This window comes from Tetrao urogallus, assembly GCF_951394365.1.
Source record: "Tetrao urogallus genome assembly, chromosome: 3".
Taxonomy (NCBI): Eukaryota; Metazoa; Chordata; class Aves; order Galliformes; family Phasianidae; genus Tetrao; species Tetrao urogallus.
Genome location: NC_136815.1, coordinates 91,005,473 through 91,028,543, shown reverse-complemented (window position 1 = coordinate 91,028,543; position 23,071 = coordinate 91,005,473). Strand labels below are relative to the sequence as shown.

The 23,071-nt window shown below is 38.9% G+C and overlaps 1 protein-coding gene across 1 annotated transcript in view; it reads right to left on the bottom strand.

Annotated features, from left to right (window-relative positions):
- Window positions 1-3,346: 3,346 nt before the first annotated feature.
- ICE1 (interactor of little elongation complex ELL subunit 1) overlaps window positions 3,347-23,071 on the bottom strand; it is a gene marked incomplete at both ends in the record, with an annotated part of 30,953 nt that continues 11,228 nt past the window's right edge. The window contains 11 exons of the mRNA XM_079533923.1: window positions 3,347-3,528; window positions 4,340-4,438; window positions 5,063-5,169; window positions 5,824-6,014; window positions 9,561-9,721; window positions 12,985-13,153; window positions 14,982-17,578; window positions 17,738-19,778; window positions 20,235-20,584; window positions 22,112-22,201; window positions 22,291-22,335. Of these exons, the coding sequence (XP_079390049.1) occupies window positions 3,347-3,528; window positions 4,340-4,438; window positions 5,063-5,169; window positions 5,824-6,014; window positions 9,561-9,721; window positions 12,985-13,153; window positions 14,982-17,578; window positions 17,738-19,778; window positions 20,235-20,584; window positions 22,112-22,201; window positions 22,291-22,335 (6,032 nt within the window). The remainder of the gene's footprint in view (window positions 3,529-4,339; window positions 4,439-5,062; window positions 5,170-5,823; window positions 6,015-9,560; window positions 9,722-12,984; window positions 13,154-14,981; window positions 17,579-17,737; window positions 19,779-20,234; window positions 20,585-22,111; window positions 22,202-22,290; window positions 22,336-23,071) is intronic.

Genomic DNA, 23,071 nt, shown 5'->3' with positions numbered 1-23,071 from the left:
AGCGACCAACGGCAACCGCGGCAACGCCGCGCCGCTCCAACTGCGCGGCTGCGGCCGGGGACTGGGCCTTGCGCCGGCGGGAAGCGAGGATCGGACGGAAAGCCCGGAGCGGAGCGGGCGGGACCGGAGCAGAGCGTTCCGGCACGGCACAGCCTGGGAAAGAGCGGCTTCTGGCCCGAGCCCTACGCGAGAAGCAACGATTTCAGCCACAGTGCGCTGTGCGGAAGCGACACCTGGCAATTGATTGATATCTTCGGCATATAATTGATTCAGCTAACCGACCTTCTATGCGGGGAGGGCTGTTTTCCTAGATAAGCAGGGCGTGTCAGTTCTGAAAGCAGAGTTCCACAAGCCGTGAGGTGTGATAATACAGGCACCACAGCAAGGCCAATGTGACCATTAGAAGCTTAGCCAGAAGCCGATTTTTTAATAAATAATTTATTGATCAAATATGGGATCTGACCTCCTTAGCACACAACACTGGGCTAGACAGCAACTCCCAGTGGAACTCCATGACCACCTAAGATCCCTTGCAAGAACCATGTATTACTATAGTGCGGGTAATATTAGATTATATTAGATACAGTGCGTAATATTAGATTTTAATATGCATAGCAATTCTAGGAGGCACTTCATGGAAATTGCATGAATATTCACAAGTTGAGTGTATACAATCTGCCATCCCCCATGCACCCAGTGCTGCAATGCAGTAATGTCAGCATTAGGGTTAGTGAGTTTAATTCCCAGATTTCTGTGACAGAAACCATTGCAAATTCTGCCTGTGTAGAATCACACAGAAGTGGAGCCTTGTCAGTTGCTATTCCAAACAGTGACATTAACCCAAAGTGAAAGTCAAAGAGCTTGCCTCACAGCAGAATTTCCTCTCCTGCACCAAAGACTCCACATCTGGATGCAGTGCTCCAGGGGAGGCCTCACCAGAGCAGAGTAGTGGGACACACAAGTAGAGGCACACTTCTAAGCAAGTATGGCCAAAGATTAAGCCCAGAGTGGAGCATGGGCAAGGGCAGGAGTTCATTGCAATGTTAAGACCTATGGCCTGGCACAAAGTGATGAAGGGTGTAGATTGTAATTGTTAAGCTTTTGCATTTTTGTAATCCATTATTTAAGTTGCCTGTTACAGAAACATTATAACTGGAACTCCTTGTTGCTAGCCAGGCCAGAGGCAATGTGAGGAGTTCATTACAATGTTAATTACTGTAGACTAGTCCAAAGCCAACAGGGAAGAGATTATGATGCTGATACCTATAAACTGTTGTAACCTGTGACCTGAGTCACACAATATAGAAAGTTCTATAGCAGGTACCATGCAAGCCAGCAGAAAAATAAGTGTCATTAGAAGCAGTGCAAATACAGATGTGCCCTGACCTAGTCATAGCTTCCATGGAAATAAATAAGAAGCATTACTTTTGGAACAACCTTTGTGTATGCAGCCCCAGGCAAGCCCCAAGTTCAGACGCTCATGATGGTATAGAAACATTCAACTTTGTTTTTACTCCTGCTGCCAATGCTGCTACCATCATCACCTTCGGTGAAAGCTGAAGTTGATAAGCGCTGTGATTTTTACAGCTCTTTGGAGCCTGACTTCACCAATGCAGTCTTCCAAGTCATTTGAAAGATTCTTTACTCTGAAGTGAAACTATGCAGAAATACACTTTTTTTTTTTCCTCTTTTTTGTTAAGACCACAGCATTGTTTTGGGGGGAATGTGCCTCTTATTGTGCCGTTGAATTCCTATTGGAAAACCTCCAACGTCTGCTCTTTCTTTTTTTTCTCCCATATTAAAGAATGTATATCACATGTCAGTCATCCCAAATAGAGATTATTTTGGCAAACACACACTATTATATTAAAGTGTAGTCAGACTAAGAACTTGCTTCTACAGATAGATAAGCAAGAATGTAGAGCAATTTCTTTAGAAACAAAGTACTCATACATTTTGTATAAAATGTATATTGACACAAACTATACAACTTAGTATTTGTATTTTACAAAACACAATTTTTGAGCTATTAATACCAGCTATTCCAATCCATGATTTTACATTTCCAATGAATATTCACACACATTAGTGAATTGGTGTTACTTCTTTAGTCTTTATCAAGAAGTCTAGAATAAGAAGCATAACATTCAAGGGAGGTTCTTATTAAATTGCATTCATCCCAGAAACAGTAGGTTTAGACAATCTGAAGTAGATGCAAACACAAACTGGAAAGGCAGAATAAGCTAAAGCTGGTATCTAAATGTATGATGCATCAGTCATTGGTACTACAGGCAATACCAAAAACAGCGTACATACTCTGTTGAAGACAGCAGCATTTAAGTGAAGCAGAACATCAAGAAGGCGGGAATTCCTCTTTCTTTAAAGAGCTGTCTGCTAAGGCAGAACATGCAGGAAAAAGGATGGGACCGTGTGGCTCATGAAGCGACTGGGAAACCATTCATAGGACCAGTAAACAGAACCTGATCCTCAGGTGCCAGAAAGACTTAAGAGATCCAGAAGAAATTGAAATGCTGCAACTGAAAGATACTGAACTGACTGCAGACAATCCCACTGAAAACTCTTCCCCTCAAATCAGTAATTATTTAAACTAGAAACAACAGTTCATTCCCAGTGTGTTATTTGAAAAGACCAACAAGAACATAACAGTGTTTGCTTCTTTTATTATGGAAGATATAAAAATGCAGAGTGTAGTGAAGCTATCATTAGAAGTTTAAACTTCTTCTGAACCAACTTTCTATTTACATTCACAAAATTCCCCAAGTGGAACAATATCAAATGTAAAAAACACATTATCGGGATATACCATATATACAAGTTCAGAGATTTCATACCTCTGTTACTCTATAAGTGACTGTAACACAAGTTCTACCTCCTTTACACAAGTATTTAATATTAAGTTGATGAAATTACTCAAGGAACACAAAGCAGAATCTGGGCAAAATTCTGCTATCTGAACAGCTACTTTACAAATATAATACAAAAGAATAGAGCCACGTTTCAGCCAAGCTCAATCTTCTGCTGTAGCGAAATGCCCATGCTCCAAATTGAACTACTGATTATTATTGACATTAAGCCAGAAATGTCTTGGAAATCAAAACCATACTGGTTTTTAAGATCACTGATGAGTTATTTGGAAATGCAAGCCTTTTTACTTCTTTTAAAACTCCGCCCTCAAGCAGAAAAGACAAATAAAACAGTTAAGCTTGCTTTGTATGATCAGACATTCTTTTAAGAAGAAGACACCACTTTGTATTGCTCTTATCTGGAACCAATTTCTGCTTAGTAAAGTAAGGCGCTTCTTCAGACAGGACCATTTAACTATGCTTTAGGGTAGGTCCATTTTACACAAAGAACTGACTTCAGCTAGGCCTCTTGTGACCGCAAAAGGGATGCTGTTAAGAACTGTAGCTCTCCAAGCATGGATGGCCCCAACAATACCGGATGGATTGCTTGAACCCAAGTCGCACAGTGAATATATGGCCGCCAGCTGCACACCCCATGGAACATCTGCAAAAAGTTAACACAGATTAGCTTCTATCAACTTGAATATGCAGCAATTCTGGGGGAAACTGTTAGTTCAAAAACTGGAATAAAAACATCAACAGGTGAGATATCTACAGCCTGAAAGTAGCAAGAAGACAATCTGCACAAAAATTCCTTAACATCTCATTTTATACTTGCACTTCCCAGTTCTCTGAATTCAGCAGGGTTTTAGTATTCAATGGACACAAAGGATTTGAGCATCCAGTAATTGTACTCTAGTGCAGGGTGATTAAACTGTATGAAAACAGATTTACACAGAGACAGAAAAATACAATTACAGATGTGTCCATCCACTTACTTGGAAAAGCCTGAGACTCAAGAGAGAGAAGCTGTAGGTCAAATAATTCTCTCACAGCAGTGAACGTTCCACTGCAAAATAAACTTAGTATCCAGAATAACTTAGTACTGCATATCTCTGCTGCTCTTCCTGTCTTGCTTTGTCTCAGTCAAGAATTTAGAACAGTATGAGCTGCTCAGGTAGCAAACAATTCTTGCTTGCGTCAAAATGTACTCTGAGGCAGCTGGTACATTAGGTGAAACAGAATAATTTCAAGTTGTCTGAGAATACCTCCAAGAAGCTCCCTGACTGAGAAAAATATTAATAGCCAGGCTTCATTATCTTTGGAAGAGCCAGGGACTCAAACTGAAACCTGTCTGTTCTGTTCCTTACTAACATAAAATTGCACAAGCAGGCTGTTCTGGCACAAATGTCCTAATTTGTACTCATTCTGTTTATTGCAGATTTTATATTAAAGTTCTTTTGAACAGACATTACCTTCCTCTTTTGCATGCTGTACAAACAGTCCAATTACAGAACTAATATTCTTCACAGCAGAAAGATATCCTTCCTTCAAACCTATTTGTCCCAAGCGACCTGAAAAAACAAAAGAAACCCCAACAAAATAAAAACCCAAAATCCTCCCTCTTGTTACTGCATCTGTCTTGGGAACAACAGCAGTCCTATTCCTCTTCTGACCACAGATCCCAAGGTATTTTTCATACAGTTTGAAAGAATAAACTCTTGAAGAATGCAACTTCTGTTAAACATTATGTAACTAAAAACATCTAGTGGAATCCAGAGTTCATCGATTGATGCTGAACGCCATCTAGAGAGCAAATTAAGGACTTTAACTTCACAAGTGGCAAAGCCTTATTTTATATACTTTGGTATAAAAACATGCAGCTACCAAGGATACGTCTTCATTTCAAATACATAAAATATATTGATATTTACTATCATTAATTCATAGTAACATCTCTCAGAACCTAAGTACATGCTTTTCACAGGATGGCAAACAGAAAATACTCGCACAAGATTGTAACAGTTTGTCTTTCAAGGTGAAAAATCTTTGGAGGAAATAAAAAAAATAATAATAATAATAAAAAAAAAAAAAAAGAAAAAAAAGAAAAAATACTTCAAATTACTTTCCACACTGGACTGACCTTTTTCAAGGACATACATTAAGCAGAAGTTCAAAGAAAAATTTAGATTACTTACCAATTAGCCTGAGTGTCAATGCTATAATACTGTCAGGAACAGATTGTGCAGTTTCACGGTCTTTTCTCTTCTTTATCCATTTATCCATAGAAGGCCAAAGCACTTTGCTGTGAAAGATGAATTAATTTGAAAATTTGATACTGCATGAGGGGGTGGTATTTATAGAATAACAGATGATTCTTTTGCTTATCATGGATTTCCCCAATTCCATTTATATCTTTAATTCATAGAATCCCTCCAAGCACTGAAGGCCACCATGAGGTCTCCCACAGCCTTCTCTTCTCCAAGCTGAACAAGCCCAGTTCCCTCAGCCTTTCCTCACAGCAGAGCTGCTCCAGCCCTCTGCTCATCTCAGTGCCTCCTCTGGCCCCGCTCCCAGAGCTCCACGTCCTTCCTGTGCTGGGGGCCCCAGGCCTGGACGCAGCGCTGCAGATGGGGCCTCACAAGAGCCGAGCAGAGGGGGACCATTTCTTTGCAACATTCTGCATTTCTACATGAAGTCTTGAGGGTACTCCACTGACTTTTTACATCTGCATTTGGATATGACTTATACACCTTTGAAATGTCAAGATAATATACAAGTTTCTTCTATCACTGAAAATTAAAAGTTTTTATGTTACAAATAGGATCCGATGCTTGTTTTGGAAAAAAGAAAAAAAAAAAGATTAACAACACAACCAACAAACAAAAACAAAAAATCACCAACCAAACAGCAACAAAAAAGCAGGTAAAATGTCTGAACAAACTGCTTGCCACAATACCTTATAACATTGTCATGTGTCCAATCCCATTTAAGGTGAGAGCAAAGTAGATCAATAGCAAATATGTACTGCCAAGCATCGTCACTCAGATCTTCTCCATACTGCTCATTCAGCTGAAATTCTACCTTTGGACATGACTGCATTTCTAAAAGCAGGTTTGAGACCATAAAACCAGCATCTGAAGATGAACCCTGGAAATGCAGAAGTTGATGACCTTAATGAATGAAAAGTTACAACCTAGAACCATACTCTTTACAAATAATAGATTCTGACTATGTACAGCAACCATTGGAGATCACCTTACACCACAAATTCAACTTTTGAGCTTGACTTAACACAAACAAAACACAGTGAACCAATACCTTCTAGTTCTCAATATTCTTCTTGATGGTTTAAATAAGAGCAGTTAGAGTAAACAAACATGACCACAAACCATACTCTTCCTTCTGCTTCCACAATTTGGAGATTTTTATTTGTCTTGGCAGTACTTTAAGGTTAGAAGAGGCCTTATCCAATGTAAGATTACACCAGTAATACTTGCTTTGAGATTTTTTCTTTTTTTTAATTTTACGATGCTAAAATTTGTTATTGATTATCACTCATTAGGGTTTAATTTCAAAGCAAGTACTTTCAATATCTGAAGTAATAATGACTGAAAAAATGTCACATAACATTGTTCTGCTAATTAAAAAGCTAGAGTAACCAAGGAAATTTAAAGACAAACATCCTTTGAAAACCTTAAGAAATAAGACAAAACATTTAGGCACATAGCACAAACATAGTGGCTGCTTAATTTCTTGGTATTTAAGACCATATAAATAGGATATTCTGCAATGTCACTAAAATTGGTATACTTCAGCTGAGAACAAAATCTCCATGCTACACAAGCTTTTCTGTCACACGTAGGGTCATCTTAACACTGAGATCATAGAATTACAGAATCATTAATGTGGAAAAGACCTTTAAAATCATCAGGTCCGATCATCAAACCAACACCACCATGCCCATTACGCCATGTCTTTAAGTGCCATATCTACATTTTCCTTGAACACTTCCAGGGACAGTGACTCCACCACTTCCACGGGCAGCCTCTTCCAATGCTTGACCACTATTTCAGAGAAATTTGAATTAATATCCAACTTGAATCTCACCAGCACAACTTGACGCCATTACCTCTCACCCTCATTTCACTACAGCTTCCCTTCAGGTACCAACTGAAGGTACTTCAAGCCCAAAGCTAAACACAGTACTCAAGGTGAAGCCTCACCAGTACTGAGTATAGGGGGACTATCACTTCCCTAGTCTCGCTATTTCTGATACTAGCCAGAATGCCACTGGTCTTCTTGGACACCTGGGCACACTGCTGGCTCATGTTAAGATGGCTGTCAGCCAACACCCTCAGATCCTTCTCCACTGTACAGCTTTCCAACCACTTTCGCCCAAGCCTGTAGAAACTGCACAGGATTGCTATGAGCAAAGTGCAGGACCTAGCACTTGGCCTTGTGGAATCTCATAAAATTAGCCTCAGCCCATTGATTCAGCCCACCTAGATTTCTTTGTAGAGGCTTCCTACCCTCAAGCAGACAAACACTTCCACTCAACCTGGTGTCATCTGCAAACTTATTGAGGACGCACTGAATCCCCCTGTCCAGATCATCAATAGAGATATGAAAAAGAACTGGCTTCAGTACTGATCGTTGGGGAATACCAATTGTGGCTGTTTGCCAGATGGATTTCACTCCATTTGCCACCACTTTCTGGGCCCAGCCATTCAGTCAGTTTTTAACCCTATGAAGCATACGTTCATCTAAGTCAAGGGCTATCAGCTTTTCCAGGAAAATCACACACAGAATCACACAGAATCGTAGGGGTTGGAAGGGACCTCCAGAGATCATTGAGTCCAACCCCCTAACCTAACCCTAACCCTAACCCTAACCCTAAATGCTGTAGAAGATACAGCACCAAAGGCTTTACTAAAGCCTATGCAGACTACATCCACAAGAAGGTCATCCAGTCCTAGGAGAAAATCAGATTGGTCAAGCAGGACCTGTCTTTCATGAATGTGTGCCTGGTTAGGCCTGATCACCTGGTTGTCTTGTACATGCCACGTGATGCCATATGATGATTTACTCCATAACCTTCCTCAATATCAAGGTCAGGCTGATTGGCCTGTAGTTCCCTAGACTATCCCTCCAACCCTTCTTGGAGGTGAGTGTCACACTGGGAATCTCCAGTCATCTGGGACTGGTTGACCAGGACTGCTGATAAAAATGGAAAGTGGCTTGGCAAGCACTTCTGTCAGCTTCCTCAGTACCCTCAGTTGGATCCCATCTGGCCCATCAGTCTTGTGACAGTCTAGACAGAATAGTAGGTTGCTGCTTCCATCTGAATTGTGGGGCATTTACTCTGCTTCTCACCCCTGCCTAGCAGCTCAGGGGGCTGAATACCCTGAGGATAATTATCTGATTCATAAAGACAGAAGTAAAGAAGGTGTTGTGTACCTCCGACTTTTCCTCATCCCTTGGTGGTGATATTTCCTGCTGCATCCAATAAAGGAGGGAGATTCTCCCTGGCCCTCCTTTTCCTTTTCATGTATTTGTAACAGTTTTTGTTCACTTTTACACGATGGACAGCCTAGCTCTAGCCAGGCTATTGCCTTTCTAATTACAGCAAAATCCTTGTACTCTTCCCGAGTTGCCTAACCCTTCTTCTTCCAAAAGTAGCAAACATGCTTTTCCAGTGGGTATAACACAAAGGCCACACTGATAACTGTAAACCTACTTGTAGTTCCAATGACAGATATCAAACAACATGCTTAAGACTGAGAAATCAAGACGACTTTTTTCACTTGGTATTTTACAGAACTATAGCTCTTCCACCATGCAAGCCTGGTATTAATATCGGTCTTCAAAACTACTAGGGCACTGGCTTTTAGCAAGCACTCAAACTTGTTACACAAACTTTTTATCCAGAAGCAAAGTATCTCCAGCTTCTCATCTGCATTATGTAAATTTGCTCTTACAGATATCAAGGATGATCCAGTTTTTCCACTTTGCAACATTCCTTTTAGGATAGCAATATGTGCCTGCTTAAAACTGACAGAAATTAAATGACTTGTCCAGGATCACACATGAAGTCCCGGGCTCATACTTGAACTTGATTGTAACTACTTGTGAAATCAGATTTGTCAACATTTTTGAGGGCAATAAGTGGTTACTTACAGTGTACCTCACAGAAAGATCACATGTAAGATGAGACATGCCTATCCTGAAAATAAGTGTGATACACAACTTCCCATTACAATTAAAGACAGACAAGCTCAATAAAACTGAAAACAAAACAATACCCCACAAAATAAACCAAACAAGAAATGACCTAAAGGAACATGAAAAAAAAAAAAAAAAAGAAAATCACAGTTCCACAGAGGCATATAATTCCCTGGTTCAAGAATGCTTAAATAGAGAAACTTAAAATATAAAATCAATGTTTACCTTAAACATTTAATAGAGGCATTAGTAATAATATGGAAAAGAACCAAAACAATGTTGTGTTTTGATAGGACTTAGATAACCACAGAAAGAAAGACTTAAGTAGCATTAGTTGTGCAACTTTACAAACTCCATAAGATATTCACTGAGCATTTTTACGTCCTTCACCAGAAGCTTCTTGGTTTTATACAGCCTGCAAGGGGAACAAAGCAGATGAAAGCTGACACTGTTAGTGAAAGGAGAAGTTACCTGCTCCCAGCTGAGACAGGCATTCAAACAGGCCAGGACATTGTCATTTGCATTCTGCCTGATAATTAATTGCATAGCTTTGTTGATTGCACCTTGGAAGAAAAATATGTCAGGCCATATATTTGTGATGAATACAATCAATTTCACTGAGTCTGGAAAGTCTAAGAAGAAAAAAAAAAAAGAGAACATAAGATTTCAACATTTATTAAAAGCAAGTTAAAAGTATACTCAGACATTAAAAGCTAGTACATTCCACAACAAGACAACAAGGAGAAAAGGCAGAAGTCACTTAACAACTGCAGACCAGTGAAAGGGAGTCATACTGTCACACCTCAGTCCTTTCCTTAAATTGATGTGAAATGGGAGGAATCAAACAAAAAAGCCACCTCTCCCACTGTAATAGTCTTTTTTATTTTTTCTTTCCAAAAAGAGAGTGTTTTAGTCAGTAGGCCAGCTATGGCATCGCCAGACTTGGCTGAGTAACAATAGTGACCACAGTTCTTTTGTCTTTTAAGTTTTGTCTCCTTTTATTCTTCTTACTGCTATTTAGTTTACTGAGTGGTCTTGGAGCACAGAAACTGGATTCTTTTATGATAACATTAAATTGGAACATGCGCTCCAGAATCCTGCCTAGTACACTCCAGTCACAAATGGATACTCAGATCACTGCATCAAGCCAAAGGTAGTCATGAAGAAAAAAAAAAAAAAAAAGAAAAAAAAAGGAAGAAGATGACAAGAACAGCAGAGGTGAGTTATTTAATGCAGAATACCTGAAAGGAGAATGTAACACAAATAGATAGACAGGAAGTCAAGAGAACAAATGATGCAAGTCTAAAGAGGCAGTACTGACTACTTACAGACAATCTGGCAGTTCACTCTTATTGCCAAGTTTCTGACAAGAATTAATATGTGAAACTATATTGATGATAAAATCTCAAAATAAATGCATTGGCAGTCAAATAAAAATAAATTCTGGATGCCATCTACAGCATGAAAGAAAAGATTATCAGGAGTAGTCAACATGGGTTCACCAAGGCGAAATCACGATCATGATAGCCTTTCATGATCTGCTGGGCAGATGAGTACAGAGAAGCGCGTGTTGTCCACCTTGACTTCAGTAAGACTTTTGACACTGTCTCCTGTAACACCCTCATAGGTAAGTGCAGGAACCGTGAGGACAGATGACTGGACACTGAAATAGACTGAGAGCTGGCTGACTGGCATAGTTCAGAAGGTTGTGATCAGCAGCACAGTCTGGTTGGAAGCCTGTAGCTACTGGTGTTCCTCAAGCAGTCAGTATTGGTCCAGTCTTGTCTAACACCATCATCAGTGGCCTGGATGAAGGGACAGTTTATCCCCAGAAAGTCTGCTAATGATACAAAGTTGGGAGGAGCAGCTGACACATGAGAATGCTATGCTGGCATTCAGTGAGACCTGGACAGGCTGGAGACCTGGGTGGAAAGGAACCTGATGAGGTTCAAAAACAGAAAATCCTGCACCTGGTGAGGAATAACTGTAAGCATCAGTATAGTTTAGAGATTGATCTGCTGGAAAGGAGTTCTGCAGGACCAGGTCTGGTGGGTAACAGCTTGACCAAGACCCAGCAGTGCGCTCTTGTAACCAAGAAGGACAATGATGTCCTGGGATGCCTTAAAAAGAGCTTGGCCAGCAAGTCAAGGGAGGTTCTCCTCCCCCTCTACTCTGCCCTGGTGAGACCACATGTGGAGTACACAGTTCAGGGCTCCCCAGAATTCTCCCCTGAGCCTCTAGAACAGGAGAAAAGGGAAGGGGAGACTAGAGAGTGTCCAGTAGAGGGCTGAGAAGATAACTAGGGGCCTGGAGCATCTGCCTCATGAGGAAAAGCTGAGAGACCTGTGACTGTTTAGCCTGAAGAAGACTGAGAGGGGATCTTTATGAATGCTTATAAATGTCCAATGGATGAGCAAGGCCAGGCTGTTTTCAGTAGTGCCTTGTGATAGGACAAGAGGCAATGGGCACAAACTGGAAAACATGAAGTTCTGTTCAAACAAGACTAAACTTCAAACTTTAGTCTGAAGGTGAACAGCAGAAAGCTGCCCAGAGAAGTTGTGGAGTCTCCTTCTCTGGAGGTCGTCAAAACCCACCTGGACACTTTCATGTGCAACCTACTCTAAGGAGCCTGTTTCAGCAGGAGGGTTGATGATCTCAGGAGGTCCCTTCCAATCCCTATGATTATGTGAAATGAATGAAAAAACTCCTCAAGATATGTTTATAACTTTTCACATTCAAAATTAATAATAAAAACACAGAACATACACAACAGGAATTCATGTAATTCTAAGTAACAATAGAAAATCATTCAACATAGTTTGCACTTAGCTACTGGTGTTTAGATCTTACTTCCTCCCCCTGAAAAAAAGTGAACTTTTAGAAATTTGTAAGGGCCTACAAAAAGGTTAAGTACCAAGATACTGCAAAATAAAAGGCTTAATTGCTAGACTAAGAAAAAGTAGACACAGTAGAGTAATAAGATTAATAAGATGAAAAAATAGAATGATGATGATTGACGTTGATAGAAAGAAAGGCAGGTAAGAAAACAAGAGTTACAAAAAAGAAAAAGAGAGGAAAAATACTTAAGAACAGAATAAAATCATAATCTTTATTTTAAAACAAAACAAATACCTTAAGCTTCAATAGTTGTGCAATTTAGCCCTGCAGTGCACCCCAGTTGCTATTTTTTTAATCTGAATTTGGCATGCAGATACCAATATACTGCTTTTGATCTCCAGATGGTCACAGATTTTGAAGTTAAGTGAAGCCCTTTCAGAACTACTACAGAGTTCTCAGCTACTAGTGATACCATTTATGTTTAATTACCTTTGTTACTTTATCACTCAAGATAATGGAAACAAATGGAGGAAAACAAAAAACACCAATCAAAACCTCTCAACCAAGCAAGGCTTTGGACAATAGACGGCGGCAAAACATTAAGGAGGACATGTTACATAAATGCACTGGTTTTGATCCTGGTGTTGTTGTCCAACTCCTGACACTGTTTTAAGCCAAAAACTAAAAAAAAAGTTTCAGACATCAGTCTTTATTTGGTAAAAACAATAATAAGCAAAAAGTACAAAATTCCCTGGCATCATAGTATCATTTTGGAGATGACAGGGCAAAAATGAAAGCACAGAGTATTTATTCGAAAAATGAGTTGACCAGTAAGAGCGCCAAGCTGAGATACAGAGATACAGAGGTAGAGGAACCAAACAAATTTCTTCTAGAATGGTCTGTATCTCCGTACTGTAGATGAAAGCTCTAAGGAAAGCATCCCTTTCACAGAAGGATTTTTTTTTTAGTATTTGCTTTCAGAGGCAATCATTCTGTAACACTATAGCACAGACACATCACATCGTTAAAAACACGAGGCCACCAAGACACACTATACCTTCTTTCAGTAAGCTATAGCAGAAGAGGCGGGCTCTTTCCAAATCTCCCAGCTGTCGACAAACTCCTGTATAAACTCGACAAAGAGCCTGATTGAAACTGTAAGTCGAGGCCATTTTCTGAGCCTTGAGTTTATTGAGAATAACATGCAGCAGTGACTCCGCTAAATGCTATAAGGCATAAAAAATAGTTATTAGACTGTACTATATTTGAGAACATTTAATAGCATTATAACAGTATGACAAGAGAACTACCTGTAAGAGCATAGATTGCAGGTATATATACAAAAGAATGCACATAATTAAATCAGAGGAACCACCAAAAGAAAGAAGAAAAGTGAGTAGAAACTTCTCTGAACGCACATGCCTTTAAAGAGAGACAGAACGGGACTACTCTTCTTTAGAAATGAATTGTGTAGTTATATGACTAAACCTATCTTCCATAAACAAAAAGTGAGACAGCAATAAAGGACCCCAATAACTTAATGAGTGCAAATGGAGCATCTTAACTTGGCTGCTCCCAGAGCTGTCACAGGAAGACAAGCAGCCCATTGTCCAGGTGCAAGTTTTACCAGATTATTCAACAGCAGAGGTTCTCCACAGATCATCTGATGTTCCCTTGAGAAGGTAAGGAGGGGGGTCTAACTGTCTACAGGGATATGGAATACAAAATGAGCAGGATAGAAGAAAATTTGGATTGTGCAAGACTTACTAAAAGATGTTTAGAGGGCTGAAAGTATGAAACAATTGAGAAGCTTAGGAACGAGTGCTCTGGAGGGGCCTTGAGTTTAGGCTGGTAACCTGCAGACATCAAAAGCCTGAATGGTGGCTTCTGGAGAAACCAAAAGTCCAAGTACGTGTGAATCTGAGGGTTCTGGTAATGTCAAAAGTCTGTTCTAGCTATTGCAGCAATATGCATTTGTTTGTGCCATTCTGTAAGTCAACATGCACAAGACCATGTGTTTAAGGATGCCTGAGACAAGAGGGGAGAAATATGAGCCACCTACTGGACAGACTAAATGTCTACTAGGAGTAAATACTCAACATTGCTACTTGCTGGACCTGGAAGGAATGTTGTCACAGTCCTCCTTCTTTAAAGTTAGCAAATACAGCAATTCCTAACAAAGATGACCCAAGAACTCTGTATACACCTTCTGAGGATAACTGAGAGATCAGTATTCTGATCTAATTTCATTTTATGAACTGGAACAAGGCAAAATGCTGCCGCAAATCAACTGTTTAATTGCCCTGCAGCAGACTATAAACCATCTACGAGAATGACATCAAATAAAGTGAATTTTTTCAACTCTGAAACCAAGCAAGTTCTGAGACACCAAATAATGAAAAATTTTTCCAATAAAATTAACTTGAGCAACTTGGTACAGAATTAAGATAAACACAGAATAAAAGGCTAAACCACTATCATATATAGCACTGTTTATCTTGTTTCACTGAAGAAAAAAAAAAAGCTAAAAACAATAATCAAGCCTCACCTTTAGAGGAAGGAAACTTCTCTTACATTACCCACTACAAATAATGCAGTATAAATAAAATACTGCTTTTCTTATGTGTGCATAAAGCATCTACATGTAGTTTTGAATCTTGGACACCACTGAACAGTAACTTCTGTTTTGTTTGTTGATTCACAGAACAACTTGGGCTGGAAGGGACCCCAAAAATACTTATTTCTAACCCCCCTGCTCAAGGTAGGGCTGCAAACTACTAGGATCAAACACTACAACAGCTGCCTACGAGCCCATCTAGACTGGCTCTGAAAACCCCAGGGAGGGAGCATCCCTGCTCTCTGGGCAACCTGTCCCATCACCTTACCACACTCTCAATTAAAAACTTATAAAAGTTCACATGTATGATTATCTTTCAACACTACACTGTCACTACAGATTGCCTGAACAATTGAGAATTCAACTACTACATGCTCACTACTTCATTTGCACAGGAGACACTATTAAAATACAAAACTCAAAATGATGCTACTTACCCTGTTTTTTATACCAAATTCATTGACAACTTCTTTCTCTTCATCTCTCATTATTGGAATCTTTGAGATATTGCCCAAATGACTTTGAATTACTGGTAACAAGTCAAAGCAGGATTCAGCAATTTTCTTCAATGCCAAATCAACTTTCTGGCAGTCAGGATCAACGATTTGCTTTACTGGGAAAGATGTTTCTAAACTGGAACCGTGTGCTGAATCACTGATTTCACAGCTCTTGTCACCAGAATTCTCTATTTCAGAGTCCATATTTTGACCGTTTCCGATAACAGCAATACCAGTGGGCTCCAGCTTTGGTGGTTCACTGTCTAACCTCAGCCTCTTTGCACTTCGAGGCATAGGTACTGGCAATAACGTCCTTTTTTCAAGACGACTCGATGAGCTTGAAATCAATTGCTGATTTTTCACGTTTGTGTCCTGATCTTTGCTACCGTCAGACTTCAAATTGCTCCCAGTTTTAACAAAAGCAGTTGATGTAGATGCTATTGTTTTGAAACTGCCTATTTGAGCCACAGGTCCAGGGGAACTCTGGCTATCTGAAAGAGCACACAGGTTAAGCTGAATATTGCCCTTTAGAATGTTTAATGTCCTTGCCCTTGCAGATAGCTCTGGATACATAGTGTCCAATATTTTCACAGAGTTCTCCTGAGGAGCACCAGTAGCAGCACCATCTGTTGCACACAGAGGAAGTCTTCCTGGGACAGGAAGCGCGTGCTTTGGAATAGAAGTACAAAACTGCAAAGGTGAGGAGAGAATCCTTTTACCTACTGCCGTTTCTGAAGGTGATGGAGAGGAAAACAGAAGGGCAGATTTGACTGTTGGAGTATCTGTCAGGGGAGACATCAGAGGAGGAACAGGGGATTCACGTAGAGGCGATATCAGTTCATCAAGAGGGGAAAGCAGAGAGGACCGATCAGCAGAAGACATCACTGGGCCCATAGAACACGTAGTGGCTCTTGGAGGAGTAGCGATCAAAGGCAGCAGCAGGGGCGGCAGAGGAGGGCCCATCTCTTGCCTGATTTTGTTTATAGTCTCAGATAAACTTCTTGTTGGCACAGAAGTGTCAGCATTTGCAAGAACTGGCTCAGTTACTTTAACTTCAAGAGCATTTGTTTTGCTTTTACCTTGAAACAGTTTTTTTGATAGCCTGCCATGCACTACTTGGACAGCTGCCTTGGTTGAAACACTCAAGACTTCTGACTGTTCTTGCCCTTTGCACTTCAATGTATTAGTCTTTTTAAGAGCAACATCCACACAGGACTCTGACTCCAGCATACACGAGTCCTCAAATGCTGCTTTTTGTGGCTTAGGAGCCTGATTAACCATTTGAGAATTACAGTCTATGTCAGATAGGGCTGGATTTGCAAAATACTTAACAATGAAGTTTTTTCTTCCATTATCCAGAAAGCCTTTCCACGTTGTACCACTAAAACAACAAGAAGGCTGTAACCCATCTAACATTAAATTAGCGTTATGTTCTCCTGAGTTGCAAGCAGAGCAATTCTGATTATGATTATATTCTTCAAAAATTGAAATGTCCATATCAACACTGTGTGGTAATTTTTGTTGCGCGTTTGACTCAAACTTCTCAGAATAATTTTCTTCTATGACATTGCCAAGTGCTAACATTCTTGTATTTAATTTACTGTGTTTTACAGCTATTTTGTAAGCTTCTGAGAATGTGGTTAACATCTGGCATAGTGGTAATCTACTTTTTGAAGCACTCAGCACCACAGGGCTTCCTTTGGATGTCCCAGTTTCTAACAGATCTTCCCTACTGTCGTTCATCCATCCAGTTGTGCTATTATCTATCCTGAATTCACTAGCACCATCAGTATTTTCAGAGGCTAATAATGTACATCTTCTTTTCAAAGTAGAATAGTCTTTAGGATAACCCTCCTCAACCTCACCTGACTTCTCACTTGCCGCATTTGGAGAAGAGCCTCTTTCACAATGTATATCCATATCCATTCCTGCATCTGGTTTTAGATGACTACCTGTCACTGTATTTCCTGACTGCGTTGTTGAATGAAGTTCACACAGTTGGTCACCAGCATCAACAATTGCACCAGTTTCCAGAGCATCCACTACAATTCTTGTTGATGCTCTCAGTTCCTTTCTGAGCTCGGCAACATGTTCAGAACATTTCACACATTGGACTTTTTGTAGAGGACAGTGCTTCTCCTTAGATTCATTACTCTGCTCTGCAACATCAAAGGCATTTTCAGACCTTTCAATGCTATTTTCCTCAGGTGCCTCAAGCCTATTCAACCCTTTGCTTTCCTCCCCAGCTGTTATTGAACAAGTTCTAGAAGAATCTGTTCTAGTTTCCCAAGTAGAAGTCTTGCATTCTGATTCTTGACAAATAATGTTTTGTAAGGTTAAAGTACTCTTTTTATGAGAGTCTGCATGCAGGATTTGTAATTCAACAGATGTCTCGGGTACTTTATCTATTGGCAACTCCTTCTCACCTGGAACTCCCCCTTCATTTTTGTGTATGTACTTCTCAGAGCAGGGGTCCAGTTCTTTGCACATGTTATCTTTTTCAGTGGACGTGACCTCAGCACCTTTCTTAAAGCCTTCTAAAGAACAATTAAATGCACTACTCACAATGCAATTTTTGTCTCCTTTTTTTTTCCATGTAGGGGAAAAATCAGAATTTTTTGTGAAATCAGTTTCAACAACTCTCACAACTTTCTGAAGACTGAAATTTAGACCACTAGGCACTGTAGATTCCAAACCATTTCTCACTTGAATAGGGGAACCTGTTTCTTTAGAATTTATACAGTCTGTCTTCAAGTCCATTTGAGAACACAGAGCAAAGCCACTATTAAAATCCATTTCTGAAGAAGGCTCTTGTATGATCTCTGAAACATTATTTTTTTTCACAACATTCTTTTCCTCCTTAAATGAACTGGGACAGGCTTCAATCAATTCCTTGCTTTGTTTGTTTAATTCTGCTTTTGTTTCATCACATTTAGCATCTGTAGTCATCAAGAACTGATTCTGAGGTTCTGCAAATTGTGTCTGAGAAGTAAGATTACTTTCTACTAAGACAGATTGGATGGTATCCACTTTTTCTAACAGTTTACTACTATCCCCTATAAAATCTTCTTGATTAACTTTGAATTCAGACTCTTGAGATTCAATCACTCCAAAGTTCTGAGTTTTGGACAACTCACATTCTATGGTACTACACAGGTTTTCAGGTTGATTTATTTCACCATTTCTTTCTGTAGAATCCAACACAAATGATTCACACTTAGCTACGCTGCTTTCTGCATCAGTAATGCATGCCATCTTTGGCACTGCAGGTATACTTTCCAAATCCGACTTCCCTTGGAAAAAATGACTGAAACTTTCTTCCTGATGATTTTTACCTTCCAAACCTTCCCTTTCCTTTTCATACAGTAATTTTCCATTTTCTGCACTATGGAGTAGCTCTGATGATTCACCTATTTCAAGAACACTTTCTTTGTTCAATTTCATAGTTTGTTCAACAGATTTGGGTCTGATTATATTTTTGTCTTGAATTTTGAGCTGTCCATCATCTTCTGGAAAGGCCAATGAAGCACTTCCCACCACACATGCTTTTTTGTCTGTATCATCCATGTACAGTGAATGTTCAACTCCTTCAACAGCAGACACAGGTGAGTAACACTGAGAGACCTCAGGTGTCTCCAGTTCACATTTTCTGACTATTTCACACTTTAGTGTATGTTTGCATTGTTCCTCCAGTATCTTTTCACTGTCATGTCTTATTTCAGAGCACTGAGAGTGAACAGTAGATTCAGTGCATACGTCAGTCTCCATAACTATTCCCTCACCATCATACTGTATTATTAGGTCTTCAGGACACTTGGCTTCACAGGAAGATTTAGAGCTACTGAAATTGCACAATACATTTTCAGAGAGCTCTCTCCCATTGTTAGGCTCTGCACAGAGCCCCTGCGTCTGTATTGTAGCTGTTGCTTCCTCTCCACTTACCACTTGTTTGATATTTTCCTCAACATTAATTGCTGTATTGGTTATCTTTATTGCATCCTTGCATTCATTTTCAACCACTTCACTCTCTATCAACATACCAGATTTCTCCTCAGAATCTTTTCTTTGAAGTACAACATGGTATTGTTCAGGAGGCAAATTAGTAACGTTTTGGGGAATGGTTACTGCCTTGGGAATTTCTCTTTCATGCTCCGTTTTCATTAACTCTCCATAGTTTTCATGTGCACTGTTGTAACCACCAGCTCTGACTAAGATTGCATTCTCCTCTGTTTGCTCAACCTCACTACTTCTTTCTATTTGATTCTGAAGGTTGAAACTGTGTAGCATAGAATGAATTGAAGAGGCCTTTTCTTCCTTGTGCATCTCCTTGATATCTCCTTTCTGTTCTTCTTCGGCTTCCAATTCACATGCTGTTGCTTCCATTAGATCTCTCTTCACAGCTTCCATATTCTCAGAATTCTCCAAACAATCTCTATTAGATTCTATATTTGTAACTGAAGTAGCAACTTCACATTGCTTTGTATTTCTCTCCTCTTTGATTAACGTCTCAGGGCGGATATGAACAATCTTTTCTGTTCTAATCAAGTTACATGAAATTTCTGTATCAAGACTATGCCCACGTGGTTTGTTCCATCTGTTACATTCCTCATTCTGTTTGAATACATTACAACAATTTTGAGACTGAACTTGGTCTTCTTGTAAGATACACTCCTCTGCAGAAGCAATGCAATCCATTTCTTCATCGCTAGAACCTGTGAGCTCTCCGAACAATGTATCCTTTAATGAAAAATACAAAATTAGTTTTCATTTTTAAGAGCTCTATTTTTCTAAGCAAATACACCAATGGCCCTAGCAAGCAGTGGTTTTGAGAGATTGGGCTGACCAGCAGAATTACGTCTTTCTACATCATTACTCTTCACAGTTAACAGAAAGCATCTTTGTGAAAACTGGTACTTCTTTGCTTACCTAATTCTATTCTAAGATTAGTGAAAAATAACATTTGAGTAAGACATGGCCAACTTCACTTAAATATACTTCAGAAAATTGCCTTTTGCAGCCTTCCACAAGCAGTATGCTAGAATGAAAAAAATATATTTACAAATCTAAACACTCAGACATCTTTTTAGCGTATGATTAAACAACCCCAAAAGCCCAAGAATACCAATTTGTTATTTCTGTTGTAATTATACGATCAAGTTAATGCCGGGTTGTCAGACATACCCTCAAACTTACCTGTGTAGCTACTGGTGAAAGCCGTACTGGAGAAAGTAGAGCAGGGAGAGGCCTGACCCAGTTCAATATATCCATCACATTTCCACCTTGGCCCTTTTGCTCCTGATCAGATAAGGCTGAACTATTGTGCGTTCCATCTCTCTGCACTATCACATCTCTAGTTTTATCCTCACAACCTTGCAGATAATCTTCAGTAGTCCTGTTCTCAAGACAGTCACTTCCAAGAGGCTCAGTATCCACTTGTTGCAGAGCTCTTACAGAATTTTGCTTTCCAGCACTTTCTATTGAAGAATGCCAAGGCAGTGTTTTACCACCATGCTTCCCATTCTTTTGGTGGGTCTGTACAGCTTCTAAGAGACAAAAACATTGTTAAGAAATTATGACTTTTTTCCTCCCCATTTTTCTTTATACAGTTAATACAATAAGACTGAATTATCATCTTTTCAAGTGATATTCCCACAGACGATAAAAAGAAACACTTAAGATGACTTCCAGAAATATCTTCCATGTGCTGTTGCTCTCATGTTTCCAGGAGATCACATCTTATTGTTCACAAATGGCCTTTTCTCATGAACAGGCTATATGGATGTACAAAAAAGTCCCATTCAAAAAAATACTTTCTGACTTCGATGATTAAGACTATTTTCTCCAGGTTTTCCTACCAGAAATGGCTATACTTGCGTTGCACTGAAGTGCCATACAGTCTAGCAATTTATTTCCATTTTTAGCCTTATAACTGATGTTCCAGAAAAGCAAGATAAGCACGCAGTAACAATTCCCATTCAAGCACTAACTTTCTGCTTAAAGCAATTTCTAGCTTTGAGCCAGAAGCTGCACTTCCATGTTTAAAGCATAATGTGTAAGTCAATTATATACTGCTACAAACAGAGTTCTTACCATACATCCAGCTTTATGATGTACTATGCATGTTTTAAAGCATTCATTTTTTAAATTTCAGTCTTCAGTCCATTTGTATAAGATTCTATAACGGTGTAACTTAGTTTAAGCTGAACCCTTAAAGAAAACCTTCCTAGAAGTGAGGTGGTTAGTTTTATGTTTTGTTTTTGTTTGTGTTTTTAAATATACCTATGCAAAAAGGAGTTTGTAACACCAAACAAGACACTGAGAGAGTAAGAACTCTTCCAAGATTAAAGACAATTACACCAGTTTATAAAGTTATTCTAGCAGCAAGAATGCATAAATGCTCTCTGTGGTTCCCTTGATTATGTTTTTGTTTTGTTCCTTTTCAAACCACATGCGTTATTATTACAAAGTAACCCATTTTTTACGTATGCAGATAAAAGATACTGCCCTAGGAAAGCCTAAACAATAATGACAAAGAACTCAAATATTAATTATAATTGCACTAAATAGTTTTAACAATGGAAAGATGGCCTGGCTTTATCCGATTTAAATTCTATGATTCCACAAAGAGAAACACTGATCTCCGATAAAACCATAAGAACCAACAATCTCAAAAATCCAGTGCTCCCCCTGAAAATAGAACCTAATCTGTGGTATTTTCCACATTTTAGCCCAGTTGGCTGTCCAAATCAAAATTTGCAATGATTTTCAAATATCCTAATCACACGTGTACTTGATCAAGCAGTATCAAAGTAAAGTATTTACATCCATCCAAAAACAGTTACACAAATAGTACCCAATCTGATGATGTTCCAGTATGGTTAAAATCAACACACTTGCATATTAATATATTCACATTTACTAGAACCTACCTTTTGTAACAGACAGCCTTCTTTTCCCAGGCCATGCCTTGTCCTGAGCAGAAACTGAATAAAAAAGTACAAATAAATGTTTTTTTAATAAAAAAAAGAGACAGCTTCAAGAGAATTTCAAGACTTCATATGTCATCTCACCCAAGATGGGATCATTTTCCTGCTTCTCTCCTTTCTCTTTTGCACTGTCAATGCACATCCAGAGTTCTTCCAACAAGAATTTTATTTTTTCTGTTAAAGGAAATATTTTTGTAAAGTAATTAAAATTAGCTTGGAGAACCAAGAACTTGTTTCTCTGTTCTTACACAAAACAGACATACCTGTAACAACATATACAAAAAGATTAAGAAAAATGGGCACTTTACCTTAAAGAAAGAGAAAACTAAATTAAAAATTAAATGATGAGATTGGATAGTAAGTTAATTCAATCCAAGAGGAAACAAAAACCTACCAATACCCATAAGCATTGACAATGTCTTTTTCACAATAGTTTAATTTTGCCAACAAATTTCATATACAAGTACTGCAAAGCAGGAAATAGAAAATAGAACTTCTTCTTTTGCCTGAAAATTGCCTTCTAGACAGTTTAAAAAAAAAAAAAAAAAAAAGCTAGGATTTTTAGAAGTGAAAAAAATGTAGCAGCTTCAAGTTAAGCCTCTTCTCAGTTCTTTAGAGGAAGTTTTCAATGTGTTAGCTTCATTTTGAAGTTATGATTGGATAATTTGTAGGAAATATTTTAGATTATTAGAAAAAAAAAAAACAAACGTGAAATACATCAGTTGGATAAGACAACTGTTTATTGTGGATTTCTGCTTTAATTAAGCAGGGAGCCTCACATGGTTACAGACTGCACTCCTATCTTGTCTGTTTTGCTATGCATACTTCCTTCACAATCCGTTTGATTTTCAAAAATAACAGAAGTGTTTCTATTTTTCTTACTGCTTGCTTTGTTTTATAATTGCAAATCAATCTGCCACACTCTGCAAGAGTAGAGGTAGTCATTTTAACAAATATCTTCCTTATTGCAAAACTGAAGACAGTTGTCATCTATTACATTATTCCCACATCAGTATAACATATTTCTATCAGTCAACAACATCT